Source organism: Bombyx mandarina, chromosome 26, assembly GCF_030267445.1.
Source record: "Bombyx mandarina strain Sakado chromosome 26, ASM3026744v2".
Taxonomy (NCBI): domain Eukaryota; kingdom Metazoa; phylum Arthropoda; class Insecta; order Lepidoptera; family Bombycidae; genus Bombyx; species Bombyx mandarina.
The window spans coordinates 2,733,372-2,749,056 of NC_143232.1; the positions used below are offsets into that span (position 1 = coordinate 2,733,372).

Consider the following 15,685-nt stretch of genomic DNA (forward strand, 5'->3'; position numbering starts at 1 on the left):
TCTGCTATTGGACTAATAAACTGGACCAATATACAGTTTGATTAGGGCTGACGTATACTTGGTGGCCCTTACACTCGTCTACCTTCGTAGGCAAGTGACGAGGGAGATCGTTGGTAGAAGGAAAATTATTGAAATGATGTCACTTCTCAAAACTCAGCGCCAAGACATGTTTCTTCAAGTCGAGTCAGATGTGACCGGCAGCCGCGCGTCGCAACCACTGCTGGAGCTCGCGGCGGCGGCGGCGGCGCGGCGGCGGCTCCGGGCGGTGCCGCTGTCATGTAGCGGGTACCTATGTTATGTTCACATTTGTGTTCGCGGCGGCGCGGCGCCCTACGACACAAATGCTTCTAATGAGACATATATTTATAATACGTTAATACTCAATATTCGGATACGATAATGCTTATTGAGAATACAAATCCTTGTTGGTATTAGCACTATGCGTATATTATAATATTTTATACGATGCTGCGGTAAACTTTTATCCCTACATGACCAAAATTAATAAGTTCCATCAAAAATCATTATAAAATAGGTATATTTTTAAAGTATGAAACAATTTAAAAAAAAAATACAAAGATTAAAATTTTCTTTATGCCTTCACGAGGGCCTCATCGTGGCGACCCCAACAATGGCAGCAACCAGCACTGCTGCTGCGCAGACCGATCCGCCGCCTCTGTAGGAGGTCCCGGGACGGTAGCGCGGCCCCGGCGGCGGCGGTGGCGGCGGAGTGTCACCGTATAACTGTATTTATTGATATAAAGATATATCACCTCGCACACGACGCGTCACGTTTCCTTACAGTTAGTATTTCATGAGTCACAGTGTTTTAGTTCAGGCCGAGTTCCGTGCCGTTGAGCAGTCCTTAATTACTACAATATGCGCGGAGGGTTTTGTTGTATTTCTCGCCGCAGTAATTAACATGGCCGCCCTGGATGTATACCTGGGTTTACAGCAGTTTAACCAGTCTTCAAGCCAGTATAGGCTTCTATTCGTGGACATCATTAATAGGTATACAAATATAATAATGGTCTCAGTTGGACTTGACCTCCATTTGTGTGGAGATAGTCATATCGTGGAGTGTATGTTGAGTGACTCAAACTATATATATTACTAGCCGAACTCGCCCGCTTCGCTGGGCATTTTAAATTACCGTTATTATTTATTGTCATTATTATTAGGGAGTCCAACACTCATATAAATATTAGCCTATCCATTAAGTACATGTATTTTCTACATGGATGCCAAGTTTCAAGTCAATCGGATGCATGGTTCAATAGTTATAACGGAACATCCGTAAAAACCACTGTAGACGTAAAAACTTATATATCTATACAATATTATTATAGATATATAAGTTTTAAGTACAGAATGGGCTAGTTCGATATTTATGGCGTTTATTATTTTTTTCATCTCAAGTGAACACATTGTGTGTTACCTGCCTTATGATATTTGAGTTGCACAGAGTGTACACAGATGGATTAGGTTCTTCAACAGTGTGCCAGGACTTCACGTATATATGAACAAAATTTACTCTAATTAGGAACTAAGGTACACACACACACACACGCGCATACACGCACACATACCAATAGTGACGTGGTTACAATTGAGATGTCCAGATCGATCCACGTAAAGACTCCACGGCTGACGTCACTAAACCCTCATTGATAAGCACTTAGGCAGCAGGAGATACTACAAAACGCTCCTGCGGCACTAGTACTTAGGAACAAGGTTTAGTTTCCTTCTTGTTTCACTCTTCCTTCTTGAGTCTTCTTCTCGCTGCTTCAAACTTGGGGAGAATATATTCCAGGAGACATTGCAGACTTCATATATATTGCAGATTCAATACGACGGAGGTAATATATCTGACATATTTTATGGATAATGAAGAAATAATAAAATATGAAGAAAAAGAAATCTGGACCTAAAAAGTAGCCAGAAATCGTCACTAATAAGACTATTCATTCTATTGGCACTTATCTAGGTCATGGTTATATTTAGTACGTGCCTTTATTACATTGGACTTCTTTGTACCACGTTCATAATACCATTCATCGCCTTTTCTTTCCTACAATAAAAGATAAAAAATAAGTTTAGTATTTTTTTAAATGTTACAAAAACGTGTACGTAAATTAATAGATACTGTATACATTACGTCACAGTGGTCCAGTAGAGGAAACAGCAGTGTACGAACTTTAGATGATAACAATATACAATAATCAAGTTATTGTAATAAAATTTCTATATTTATTTTTAGATATGTCAGAGATTTGATTTTTAATACTCGTTAATAATATTGTTGAGAAATAAAGAAATGTGTGACGGCTCACATCCTTACACTCACCGTGACGAGTGATGATGACGCCAAACCAGCTCACTGCCGGTGAGCCTGTACACAAAAAACAGGGAAACTCAAGACTATTACCTAGATAATTTGAAAACTAATCTGGACAGTTTTGAAGTTAGTTTCAGACATTTCGTGCAGTTATTGTCAGTTTACGCTGTGCAAATAGGTACCTACACAATAAGAACTTTATTATTACTGAGGTCCTTGTTTCCGCGTGTTTCCTCTTAGTAAGCTTTGTAAACTGTGAATGTTAGTCCCTTGGGCTGCTTCGGTAGAGGATTTGCTCACTGAGTGAGGTCGGCACATGTCGACGAGCCGAACAAAATATAACCACGTATATCTCAAATATCTGCGGGAATGTCCAATAAATAATAAAGGAGTATTCATTTAAAAAACATTCAATAAAATTGGAATGCGTACTGTTGTTGCATTCACGCACTTTTAATTTCGCACGTCAGTGTGCGTGTGTGCATGTACAGAGGTGTGCGTGCGAGGTCGCGACACAGACAGTCGGGTCGCCGCTATCTCCGTCACACTGAGCCACATACAACAAAACGTTCACATGTTTAACGTAATTATTATATATTAATTCAACGGTTGCTCCTTCATTGTTTCAATGCTAATATTATTTGAGGATCTTTATCCATTTAATAAAAATAATTCAATTAAATTCTAGGTTCCAATGTATTTAATACTAACATTCAAAATTTCAGCGACAGCTAAAACCATGAGTCACCGATATTTCCTCGTGGGAAATATTATTTGAGCATTACTAGAAGGACCAAAAAGTAGTGAGAATGAGATAGAATATAATAATTATTGATAACTTAATAATTTATTTTTCTACATAGTCTTCGAGTCTCTCTACAAACCGAGTCCAGTGCTTTTCTAGGGCTTCAATTCCTTTCAAAAAAAAAATGTTGTCTTGGTGCTGCAAAAAGCTTTCCACGGTATCCATCACTCGTTATCGCCTTCGTATCTGTTTCCCCTTAAGTATTCTTTCAATTTGGAGAACAGATAAAAATCGCTAGGCGTCAGATCTGGTGAATAAGGGGGGTGGTCAACTAACTCGAAGTCAGCTTACTGAATGGCAGCCATTGCAACACCGCCGACCTGTGCGCGGATGCATTGTCGTGATGAAACAGCACGCCCCTTCGAAGTTTCCCTCTCCTTTTTTCTTTGATGACATTCTTCAACTTGGAAATTAAAGCTGCATAATATTGGCCTGTAATAGTGGTTCCACGCTCCAGGTAATCAATCAACAATATCCCTTCCGAGTCCCAAAATATTGAGGTCTTAACCTTGCCAGCCGATGCCACGACACTAAACTTCTTCATGGTTGCTGATGATGGCCGTTTCCATTGCGAAGATTGCTGTTTTGTCTCGGGATCAAAATGATGGAACCATGTTTCGTTCTTTGTTACGAAACGAGACAAAACGTTTCAGAATCTTCTTGAAATTTGTTTAACAATATCTTCGAAATGTCAAGTCGATTTTGCTTCTGACTGTCGGTTAACATTCTCGGCACCCACCTTGCGGAGATTTTCTCATATTCAAAGATTGTTTCAATATGGATTGAATACTTCCATGTGAAATGCCCGTTTCTTGTATTAAGTATCGGATGGTAACTCCTCGATCGCTCAATACAATTTTCACGACTTTCGCAGCATTTTCTTGGTTGACTGACGTCGATGGACGGCCGCAACGATGTTCGTCTTCCGTGCTCGTTCTCCCTACTCGACATTGAGAAGCCCACCTTGCGACAGTGGAATACGGTGAAGCAGACTCTCCTAATGTTGCCTCCAAATCGCAATGAATCTCTTGCGTCGTTAACTTTTTTAAACAGAGGTATTCAATAACGGCTCGGACTTCTTCGAGAACACGTTCCGACACGAAACAAACAAATGACTACATTCAGAAAAAAGCAAAAAAGAATCGAAGATTTTTTATTAATAATACAAATATGTATCTGAGCTATGCCTGCCAGTATTTTTTTTCTGACTATGGAGTATGTCGTTCTCACTACTTTTTGATCCCTCTCCGTACTTATTTATATAGCAACAAAAACCACTAAGCCTTAACTCTGTGATGTTGTTGAGTTTGTCCATATTATAATCCGTATTGTAATTTTAACATCAAAAAGCTTAACAAATCTACGTGCCAGCTCCATCGTCTGTGAATAAAAGTTATTATATTACGAGTATTTCGCTATTATTCGGAGATCATGGTCTTTGAGACCAGGGGTGGGACGCATGATAAAATACCTCCCGTAGTACTCAACGGAACGCCATTGACAAGAGTTTATAAATTTAAATATCTCGGCCATGTGTTGACCCCTGATCTCAAAGATGATGAAGATATTGAACGAGAGCGGAGAGCGTTGTCGGTTAGAGCAAACATGATAGCTCGCAGGTTTGCACGGTGTTCACTTAAAGTCAAGGTCACCCTCTTTAGGGCCTACTGTACTAACTTTTACACGTGCAGCTTGTGGGCTGGATATACTCAAAGATCGTACAATGCTCTCCGTGTTCAATACAATAACGCGTTTAGGGTGCTGGTGGTGCTGCCCCGCTTTTGTAGCGCATCAGGGATGTTTGCAGACGCGCACATAGATTGTTTTTACGCTACCATGCGTAAGAGGTGTGCATCTCTGGTAAACAGAGTGAGGGCCAGCTCCAACAGTATCCTGAGCATGATCGCAAGCAGGCTGGACTGTATATACATGGGTCGCTGTGGTGCCATCTCCCATGGGATGTTACCACAGTAATTCATTGTGATCTAAATATAACTACTAACATAGGTCAAGTTTTATTAACAATTTATATGAGTCATGGATACTTGAAATAAAAACATTATTATTATTATTATTATAGTGTATTAAACACTGCCACGCCTGGGAAGACGGCAGGACACACTCCGGCGAGGTGGGCAACAATCGGCCGGAGCGTTAGGGACTATTGGGAGAGAAACCGGCGAACTATACGGGCATTGTCGAGCAAGACTGCTTTTTGCATTTGGGCCACCACCGACTTTTTATTGAGACCAAGCCTCTCGAGATGTTTTGAGAGGCTTTTAGGGACCAAACCATTCACCGACACAACTACCGGGATTATTTCTGTAGATACCACCCTCCACATATCGGTCACCTCGTGCGCCAGGTCCAAATATTTGGTCTTTTTATCTGCCTCGGCCCGCACGAGGTTCTCGTCGTAGGGGATGGTGATATCCACCAGAAATACCCGAGACTCCGTCTGGTCCATCAGCACGATATCAGGCTTATTCGCAAGAATAGTCCTGTCCGTAATGATGGGCCGGTCCCAGTAGAGCTTGGCACGGTCGTTTTCGAGTACAGCGTCCGGCTGGTACTTATAATACGGTAGCCTCTGTTCGATGAGGCCATACTTAAGGGCGAGCTCTTGGTGGAGGATTCTGGCTGCTTGGTTATGTCTGTGCAAGTACTCAGTGTTAGCAAGCATAGAACAACCAGAGGTGACATGTCTGAGGGATTCACCCGGTCGGCGGCATAATCGACAGATGTCAGCTGTCCCATCCCTCAGAATGTGCTTCCTATAGTTGTTCGTCCTGATAACCTGATCCTGTATTGCACAGACAAAACCCTCGGTTTCCCCAAAGAGGTCACCGAATCGCAGCCAGTGCACGGAGGCTTCTTTGTCCACGTGGGGCTCATGCAGTGCCTGAAAGAAGCGTCCGTGCAGCTCTTTCCCTTTCCATATGGCCTCACGGTCAGAGGTACTGAGTACCGCCGGTGATTGCCACCCGTCTCTGGCCAGGGCTAGCGGGGTCAGTCCTTTGTCGCATTCCATGACCTCTCTGTGCATCACACTGTCAGCCCTCGATAGGAAATATTTCCTGAGACTGCACACCCCACTGTTGTGCATGACCTTGGCGCTAAGTAGGCCCCGGCCACCACACTTCCGCGGAATGTACAATCTCATTACCGAGGACTTCGGGTGAAGCATCCTATGGAGGGTCATAATTGAGCGGACTTTTCTATCCAGGGCATCCAGTTCGGTCTGAGTCCACCTGAGCACGCCGAAGGTATACAACAGGACGGGCATCGCCCAGCCGTTAAACGCCTTTGTCTTATTCACGCCCGACAAAAGGCTCTTACACACTTTTGTCAAACGATCATAAAACAAGTCGCATGCAGCCTGTTTGACGACCGCCACGTCAATACCTAAATTTTGCGACATGCCCAGGTACCGGTATGTTTCTCCCTCGGAGAGTGCCCGAAGGTTTATCCCATCGGATACAGGTAAACGATCCGATGAGACTATACTCCCTCTCTCTACATGGAGAACCGCACACTTGTCGACTCCCAGCCTCATCCTAATGCGACTACTGAAATCACAAGTGATGTCAAGCAGTCGCCTGAGGCCTGCAGCATGAGGAGCGTACAACTTGAGGTCATCCATGTAGAACAAGTGGGACACCTTCAAGCCCCCCCTTCGAAACTGAAAGCCTGTCCTCGAAGCCTCCAGTAATGTACTGAGAGGATTCAGGGCCAGGCAAAACCACAATGGACTCAGACAATCAGTCTTGCTCGACGCCCTGTGCCGCCTGTTTCTCCCCCCACAGCCCCAAAGTGAGCGCGCATGACATTGGAATTTTGTTCACGAGTCCATCGCATGCGCCGCCCTCCACCGAGTGCGGGTGCCTGTTGCGGAGTCCTTGTGGACTCTGCAGGCACCAAGCCTCCCGGTGGTGATGATGATGGGGGTTCGACCCGCTGAAGTGGTCTTAACGAGTCAGATCTTTTGTTTCTGTTATAGGTTTTACTCATCGTTGGGCTTTTATGTGGGGTCTAACAGTCGCTGCAGACAGAGCCCCATATCTGCAGAAGGCTAGAATACAGTGGAGGGTCGCCAGTTACTCCAAGGGGACCGTTCACGACCTAGACTTAGCGCCCTAGGCCATGCAGCCGCTCGGCACGGTGCCTTACACCTTCGGCTAGCGCTGGTTGCTTGCGCGGATGGAACAACCATCTCATATTGATTGTTTCACCCGCGGGCGATGGGGTCACCACTTCCCTACGCCATTATTATTATTATTATTATAAGGGATGCATTTATTGTATCTTAGCCTTATTTATATAGTATAGCTAGTATAGTATTTGTATAGCTTATATATCTTAAATATACGGTATATACTAGCTGACCCCACAGACTTCGTAATGCCTCAATCGATAAATAAAAGACCTAAACTTTTGTATAAAATAAACGTAAAACAAACAAAATTGTTATTTTACTTAATTCCGGGCATTTTCACTTTTATCTACCTTTTAAACCTTCTCTGGACTTCCACAAATAATTCAAGACCAAAATTAGCCAAATCGGTCCAGCCGTTCTCGAGTTTTAGCGAGACTAACGAACAGCAATTAATTTTTATATATGTAGATTATCTATAATATCTTATATATCTCCATATCTTAGCACATATTGTACCTTCAATGACAATAAATAAATGAATGAATGTATTTAGGAAAAAGAAAGATGTCAGATGGAGTCATATTTGGTGAATAAGGTGGTTGGTTGCTCTATGGTATTTGTTGAGTTTTAGACAAGAATTCGTTCACAATTATGGTATTGTGCCAAGGTGCATTATCGTGTTTCGGTGAGTTCCTGCATCGGATCACAGCCGAGCCGACGGCAGAGTGCCACCATTGTGGTTGCGACTTGGACACGGCAGAGCACACGCTCGTCGCCTGCCCCGCATGGGAGGGGTGGCGCCGTGTCCTCGTCGCAAAAATAGGAAACGACTTGTCGTTGCCGAGTGTTGTGGCATCGATGCTCGGCGACGACGAGTCGTGGAAGGCGATGCTCGACTTCTGCGAGTGCACCATCTCGCAGAAGGAGGCGGCGGGGCGCGTGAGAGACGCACAATCCCGCCGCCGTCGAGCGGGGGCCAGGGAGGCGGATCTCGCCCAAGCCCTGGCCCTCTAAGTGTTTCGGGTCCCCCTCACATGTCGGTCTGGGGACCGGCGAGGGGGGCCTAAGAAGACGACGTGCAAGCTGCTCTGCACGCGTTTTACGCAAGAGCATCCGGGTGATGGAAGGCCGGCTACCCTCGACCCACGCTGGTTCTGGCCCAGCGGGGTATTCCGTAGGGTAACCCACTCTAACCGGCGCCATCTAGGCGGGCTTCGGACAGTCTGCCGACCGAGAGGGCTGGTGGTCGTGGCGCCGACGACCACCGGTCCGGCGTCCCGAGGGGGAGGGTGATGGGAGAGATGTGCTCCGCACTAAACGCTTCACTTTCCCCCCTTTGCCTTCTCATGAGTTCTGTCTCAGGCGAGGTTTGGACGTTGGTTGTTGAGCGACAGCAGGTTTTAGTCAGTTCGACTCTGACATACACCGCCCAGTATCCCCAGAAAAGGGCGGAAGTCCGGCGATTTCCTCCTGACCAAAAAAAAAAAAAAAGGTGCATTATCGTGATGAAATATCCAAGAGATTTCTATTCACAAATGGCCTTTTTCGTCAAATTTGTTGTTTTAAACGTCGCATAACCCTTAATTAATATTCTTTATTTATCGTTTCACCTTCCGGCAAGAATTTCGAGTGCACAACTTCGCGGCAGTCGAAGAAACTGAAGGTGAAAGAAACTTTTTTACTGGTGGTAGTGCCTCATGTGAGTCCGCGCGGGTGGGTACCACCACCCTGCCTATGTATGCCGTGAAGCTGTAATGCGTTTCGGCTTGAAGGGCGAGGCAGCCGTTGTATCTATACTGAGACCTTAGAACTTATATCTCAAGGTGGGTGGCGCATTTACGTTGTAGACGTCTATGGGCTCCAGTAACCCCTTAACATCAGGTGGGCTGTGAGCTCGTCCATCCATATAAGAAAAAAAAAAAAAAATTACACGTTCTAGCGCGTCTTCAGCGACTTTTACGATTTTTGAGATTTTAGCGAAAATTTAGGCTTTTTGGGACTAGCCGGCGGCAACATGGTTCATAGCCAAGTGATTATTTAAAATGGTACGGATCGACTGGTGAGACACAGACAATTCGGCGGCTATATCTCTCAGACTTGAATTAGGATATTCAATCACCATTTCCTTCACTTTTGTGATGTTAACTTCAGCTGCAGACGTTGATGGCCTGCCAGAGTGAGGCAATTCTTCCATCGCATATGGACCGCTTTTGAACGCGTTGTACCACTCATATGTACGTGTTTTTTATAAAATCTCTGTAACATTTCTATAACTCCAAATATAACATTCCAGGGGTGATGCAAAATTATAGACTTAGATTAGATGGTATAGATAGATCTAGATATAATATATATGGATATAATTATATGGAATACTCCAGAATGAATTAACAATAAAATACTTAATTGCGTTTCTCTAATATAATAAGAAAACAACATTTAAAGCCCTTCTTAATCTCTTTTTAAATGAATTTTTCAACAATATTATTATATTATGCAAAACTGTACTTATCTCTTCACTGAATGACAGACAGGTGAGTGAATCCGTCTAAGAAAAGTCCATTTTTAAAACTAAAGAGTTTTTAGGGTTTTCTTTAGATACAATTTAAAATCATACTGTTTTTAATTTAAATAACAGACGCCGCAACTCAAACCCCGCGCCAAAATGGAAGACATCTGTGACAATCTTTTGCAGCAAAACTTAGATACTATTACGTTAGTTAAATGGTGTATGTAATTCTAATCATATTTTTTAAATAATAGCAATTTTTTTGATATTTTATTTATAAATAAACGAAACAGAATCAATAATAATTATTTTTTGAATAATAATGTCTTAAATAGGTCCGTTGTTGCTAAAGATTTAGGTATTATCTTTGATGAGAAACTTTTATTCCGCTCACATTATTAAAATATATCTATTAAAGCTAATCAACTTTAAGGTTTCGTTCTCAGATCAAGCAAAGACTTCAAAAATCCTCATTCGGTATTATACTTATTTTTTTCAGTTGTGAGAAATCTCTTGGAATACGCAACACCAATATGGTCCCCGTATTATAAAGTTCACATAGATGACATTAAAAGAGTGCAGAAAAAAATTCTCAGGATATTAGCTTACCGTTTGAAACTAGGTCGAAATAATCTTAATTATGAACATAGACTAGCCCAATTCAAAACGGAATCTTTATCTATTCGTCGTAAATACTTTGATTTACTTTATTTGTACAAAATTATACATTTTTTAATAAACTTAAGTGACTTAATGTCGCAGATACCTTTTAATACCAGATATACTGCGCGTAGATCACATCGCACTAATCTTTCTGCACTTGAAGTTCACAAAAACAACATCTCATACTTTAATCCCATTGTTAGAATGGCACGACATGATAATGAGTCGGCAAGTAACAACACTAATCTTGATATATTTGAAAATAGTTTGTATAAATATTGTAAATTAGTTAAATTTATTCTCAAATAATTAATATTGTCCAGTTATGATACATTAGATTTAATTTAATTAGATAGTAACTTACATATTATGTGTATGAGTGTGTGTGCGCGTGCGGTTGTGTGTATGCGAGCGTATGTATATGCATATACACACCAGGTATCTTTTCAGTTTTTATAATTTTTCTGTATGCACCTGTTTTGAATTGCACTGCAGATTGCTATATTAAATATTTAAATTTATAATTTCTTCGGTTGTAATTTGTTTTGTGCATTAATAAGGAAAAAAATATCTAAAAACAAAAAAAAAACATAAAAAATCATCTATTCCCGACGCTTTTTTGACTGAGTGCATATTCAGTTATTCAGCTTTGATAGTGTTTACATTGTTAACAAATAACTAAAGTATAACTGAACGATCTCCAGCGCGACCGCCGCGTCTAGTTGTGCCTCGTGTGGCTGAACAGAAACAGCAACGAAGGGATTCCGAACCGCTTTGTCCCTTGCGATCAACAAATTAATTCATTTTTATAATCGCAAACGGTCGTCATCTTGGTTAAACCCTGGCTTAGCACCTAGGTAATGTCCCAAACGTAACCTGACCTCTAAAAAGTCTTGGTGGTATGGTGCCGGTATAATACAACAGAGCTCCTTGCCAAATGGCCGTCATGATAATCGCCATATCGTTGCCGCCGCTGACAATTCCCCGAATTCTGATCACGCAGGAGCCAGTCACCCTCTACGCCCTAGACACGTCCTTACGGATCCATCAGATCCAATAACTTTTGCATTAGAGGCTTTCAGCTCTAACGCTAGGAGCAGGCTCGGGGAAACCGGTAGCCGTACTCGTCGAACTCGACAAAAACTTGGGACGTGCAACCTATCCTAAGCATCAGCCCGTTGAGTGTCTCGTCGGATCTTCTCAGCGGCTCGCGAGTCCGACGGTAGTAGATTAATTATTGACGCCGCTACTGTTGAGTTGTTAGGTTTCCTTTGGAGGCGGTCGGGTAGCTGTTATCAAATCCCACCTGGCATTGCTGATGTCCATGAGCGACGGTAACCACTCACCATCAGGTGGGCTGTATGCTCGTCTACCTACTAGGGTAATAAAATAAAATAAAAAAGGATTTTAGTACCTAACAACATTTTGGGACTTAAATTGTAACGTACATATTACAGAAATATATGTTAATCAAGAATTATCTGAATTTACAAATTTGATGGATTTTGATACCGCGTAGAGATTATGTTTAGGTACATTCTCATGTCATTCTCTGGTACATTCGGTCCAGCACTTCTCCCAGCGTTACGACACAAGATAACAAAGCCACCCCACACGACAGTACGCTCACTCGCCGACTTTGTAGACGCTGTGTGTTTTATTATTTGTAATACATAATTAACTAATGGATTGTATTCATCAACTGGCACTGACATTTAATAAATTCATTTCACCTTAACGATTTGTGAGTTCACCAAACCAAATATATTGTTGTGTGCGTAAACGTTTTGTCAAAAGTATACAAATTTGTTTCTGAACCCGTACTTATAAAATACTTCGAAAGGATAAAAAGTGATTATTTTTTATGCAGTATTTCATTAGCTTCGTCTACAGGTGGATATGTCTACGCAACGGAATCTTTGAAGGTGACTTCCAACCACTTCAAAACGTCGGATTAACTTGAAATTTGCGTAATCATGAAGAACCAATGCTCATACAATAATTTAACAGGTATGATTTGTATGGCCTCGTAAATTAAAAGAATTCCGAAAAAGTCTACAAGTTGCTATTACAATTTAAGTCCGCAAAAATATTAAAAGAGAATAAAAATTAAAAATATTTAAAAAAATACCAAAAAGCACGCTTTTGTAGATATCCAAACTATGAATAAATATTTTTTAATTATGTGGATTTTGTTCTGTACCACCTGTGTCTCCTTATTGATTAGTTAGTACTGCTGCAGGCGACCTGTCCCACCGGCCACCGGTGGGCGGTGTGTTGCAATTCAAACTAATGTAAGAATTTGAAAACAAGAATTAGGCTATCAACAATAACACAATTCTCGACTTTAAGAAACTTATAGATCGTGACTGTCCGATCTGTCAGTACTAAAAAAACTAAGTAACAAATTATTTCATGTGTACATAACGTGAAATTGTGTTAGTCCGGATATTTTTAGTATTTATAATTTAAACAGAGCTGATAAAAATATTGATTCCGGCCAGGATCGAACTGGCGGCCTTCTGCGTGTAAAGCAGATAACCACTACACCACGGAACCCACTTAACAGCGAGATTAAATACAACTCCACGTTTAAAAAAAAGAATATTGTAGGTAGTGATAAAGTAGTGCCTTTCTATAATGACATTAATATGGTAGCAGTGCAGTCGCAACATCGACCTGTGCTCACGCCTGCCCAATGTAGATCTGGTTTAATTAAATTGTTTTTTTTTTATCTTTGTTTAAGGAGATTATCCACCTAGTGAATAAGTCACTCCATTGTACAACCAAAGAGAGTAACAAAATAATTATATAAAAAAAAGGAAACTGTTATCGTCTCTGAAGGCCCACCAACATTATTTTATAAAGTGATAAATTTTTTCTTAAACGCAGAACAGAATACAAGGTTTTTTATTGCACCTGTATGAGGTGAGCCGACGGCCCGCATGTTGAGTGTCTACGGTTGCACATGGACGTCAGCGATGCCAGGGGCGCATCCACACCGCTGCCTGCCGCCGAGTACTCTCCGCAATCTTCGTTTGAAGAAAGACGTCATAGCGCTCGACAAGCAGCGAGGAAGGAAGTTCATTACTAAGCCGAACGGAAGAGGGACAGAACCTTAACCACAAAAATCTAACACTTTTCCCATCAGTGTACGACATGTTCAATAAAATCGTAATATGCTTCGTTATTAATCTGTTAGCATAATATCTTCATAAGGTCGGATATCAATGGTTTCAATCTTTCATATTCATAATTTTAAATTACTATTTATATGTATAATGTTAGTTTATAGTTTATACATATTATTTGTAAATGTTTTAGATAAGATATTGGTACGCAAGAGATGCAGTGTAGGAGAAATGTCGGCGTAGCGGTAGACAAATTGCCTTGTGTCATCACTACCACATCGATGCTAATCGGCTTATTAATAAACATAGGTCCCCAGGCCTTTGGCCGGTCACAGTTCTCGTCGAACCCGTCGCTTGTGACGAAGGGTTCGGCGAAGAAATTAACCCTCAGACACAACCCACTGAGTTTCTCGCCGGATCTTCTCAGTGGGTCGCGATTTCGATCCGGTGGTAGATTCTGCGAAGCACGGCTCTTGCTATGGCCAGTGTTAGCAAATTCTTTCAGGCTGAGCCCGTGAGCTCACCTACCCCTCCGGGTGTAGTTGCAATTGCCCTTTACGCTATTAGCGAATAAACAAGGAAAAGAAATAGATACTTCCACTACGCAGAATATTCACACTTAGAACTTAGATCAAAATAAAAAACAATCGGGTTCCATTTAAAAGAGGATCATCAGAACATAAGATGAGCAGGGCACTGGTTCTGAGAAAACGATTGTAATGACCAGCGGATCTATCCTTGCGTCTCCTTGCGCGAGTCCTTAGTTTCGCGTCACTCGTCGGGGCAACTGCTTAGGGCCGACTTCGTGACCTAGGATTCTAAGGAAACGGGGCGTTTTATATATTTTTTCTAGAAAATACACCGATAATCTTATCCGAATTCAGCTTTTTCACTGTTCTCAATAGTGAAGCATATTTTTTTGAAAAATGCGAATAAGTTCCCCCGCATTTTGACGTCGGCATTAGCGGTCAGTGCGCCAGGTATGTGCGTGTGGCGGTCGGACGGATAATTGTTCAATTGTCAGCATCCGCGCTCGGCATCACGCACACGCACACTCTAACTCACACGTTTATTTCTATTACGTCAGTGTCTTTTCAATTGTTATGTCTGTTGAGCACCCAACTACTGTCGGATCCGTATGGCAATTTATAAGTTTGATCTGAACTCGGCGACGAACCCCTCGTGTGTGAAGTACAGTCACGTCGTGAGTCAACGAGATGTAATCCCATTCGCTCGATAATTAGCCAGTTCCTGATTTAATCGATCAATTCACACGCTCGTGTTGATGTAATCGCTGCCCTGACTTCATCTCGGCGAGTTTTGTTACTTGTGTTTTGTAATGCAATCAATGCATACATACTACACGTCACTAATAAAATAAATTGTAAGGTTCTTGAATATTTAACTCAACCGACACCAATACTTTCATTTTGTTAAGATGAAACAGAAAGTGACCTATTTAATACAGAAGGCAATTGTAATCCGTGGACAGATGTTACGCCAGTTTACAATATGTGGGGGAGGGTTGATCCCGGGCGGCGCACGTGGCGGGCGGGGCACATGTGGCCCGCGGAGGAATGACCGCTCATCTCTTGCCGCCGCGCCCGCGCCTCTCTGCACTGAGAGTCTGAGAGGCTCCAAGTCGATCTTGGAGCCGATCTTGGAGCCTCTTTTATACCCATTTAACACTTTTTCTTGTCTTTATCCTTTTAATACAAAAAATTGTTGTTGCATACAACTACAAATCACTATGATCTATTATTGTGAGTCGCTCTCGTCAAAGAAGTCAACTCGTTAACTCTAATAACTAATAGAATGAGTTATATAAAAGCGTACTGTTCAAAGCACAGCGACAAAGCGGTAACAGCTTCTTAACTTACTTAGAGTGGTCTAAAAATAGAAGCAGTTATTCAACAGTCTGACATTAATAATCGAATATTTAACTGTATTTTTCCACGACATTCATTATTACGTAGTTATGTCAATTATTATATACAATTATTTCGTTCGTTTTGGTACTAGTGGGGCAAATAAGAATCATCAATTAAATCAATTACGGCTGATGAACATGTGCCGCGTGCGC

General features: G+C 41.8%; 1 protein-coding gene across 1 annotated transcript; it reads right to left on the reverse strand.

Annotated features, from left to right (window-relative positions):
* Positions 1-600: 600 nt before the first annotated feature.
* LOC114251430 (uncharacterized) lies at positions 601-6,786 on the reverse strand. The gene is made up of 2 exons (XM_089738749.1): positions 5,497-6,786; positions 601-744 (listed from the first exon to the last, which is right to left on the reverse strand). Exons 1-2 carry the CDS (start codon positions 6,784-6,786, stop codon positions 601-603), a joined length of 1,434 nt encoding a protein of 477 aa, XP_089594875.1.
* Between the last annotated feature and the right edge of the window lie 8,899 nt (positions 6,787-15,685).

Excerpts from the sequence above, each read along its gene's own strand:
- LOC114251430 (XM_089738749.1), bottom strand. The coding sequence starts at position 6,786 with ATGGATGACCTCAAGTTGTACGCTCCTCATGCTGCAGGCCTCAGGCGA. Across the intron at positions 745-5,496 it reads ATTTGGACCTGGCGCACGAG|TTATACGGTGACACTCCGCC; the intron begins GTGACCGATATG and ends CAATAAATACAG.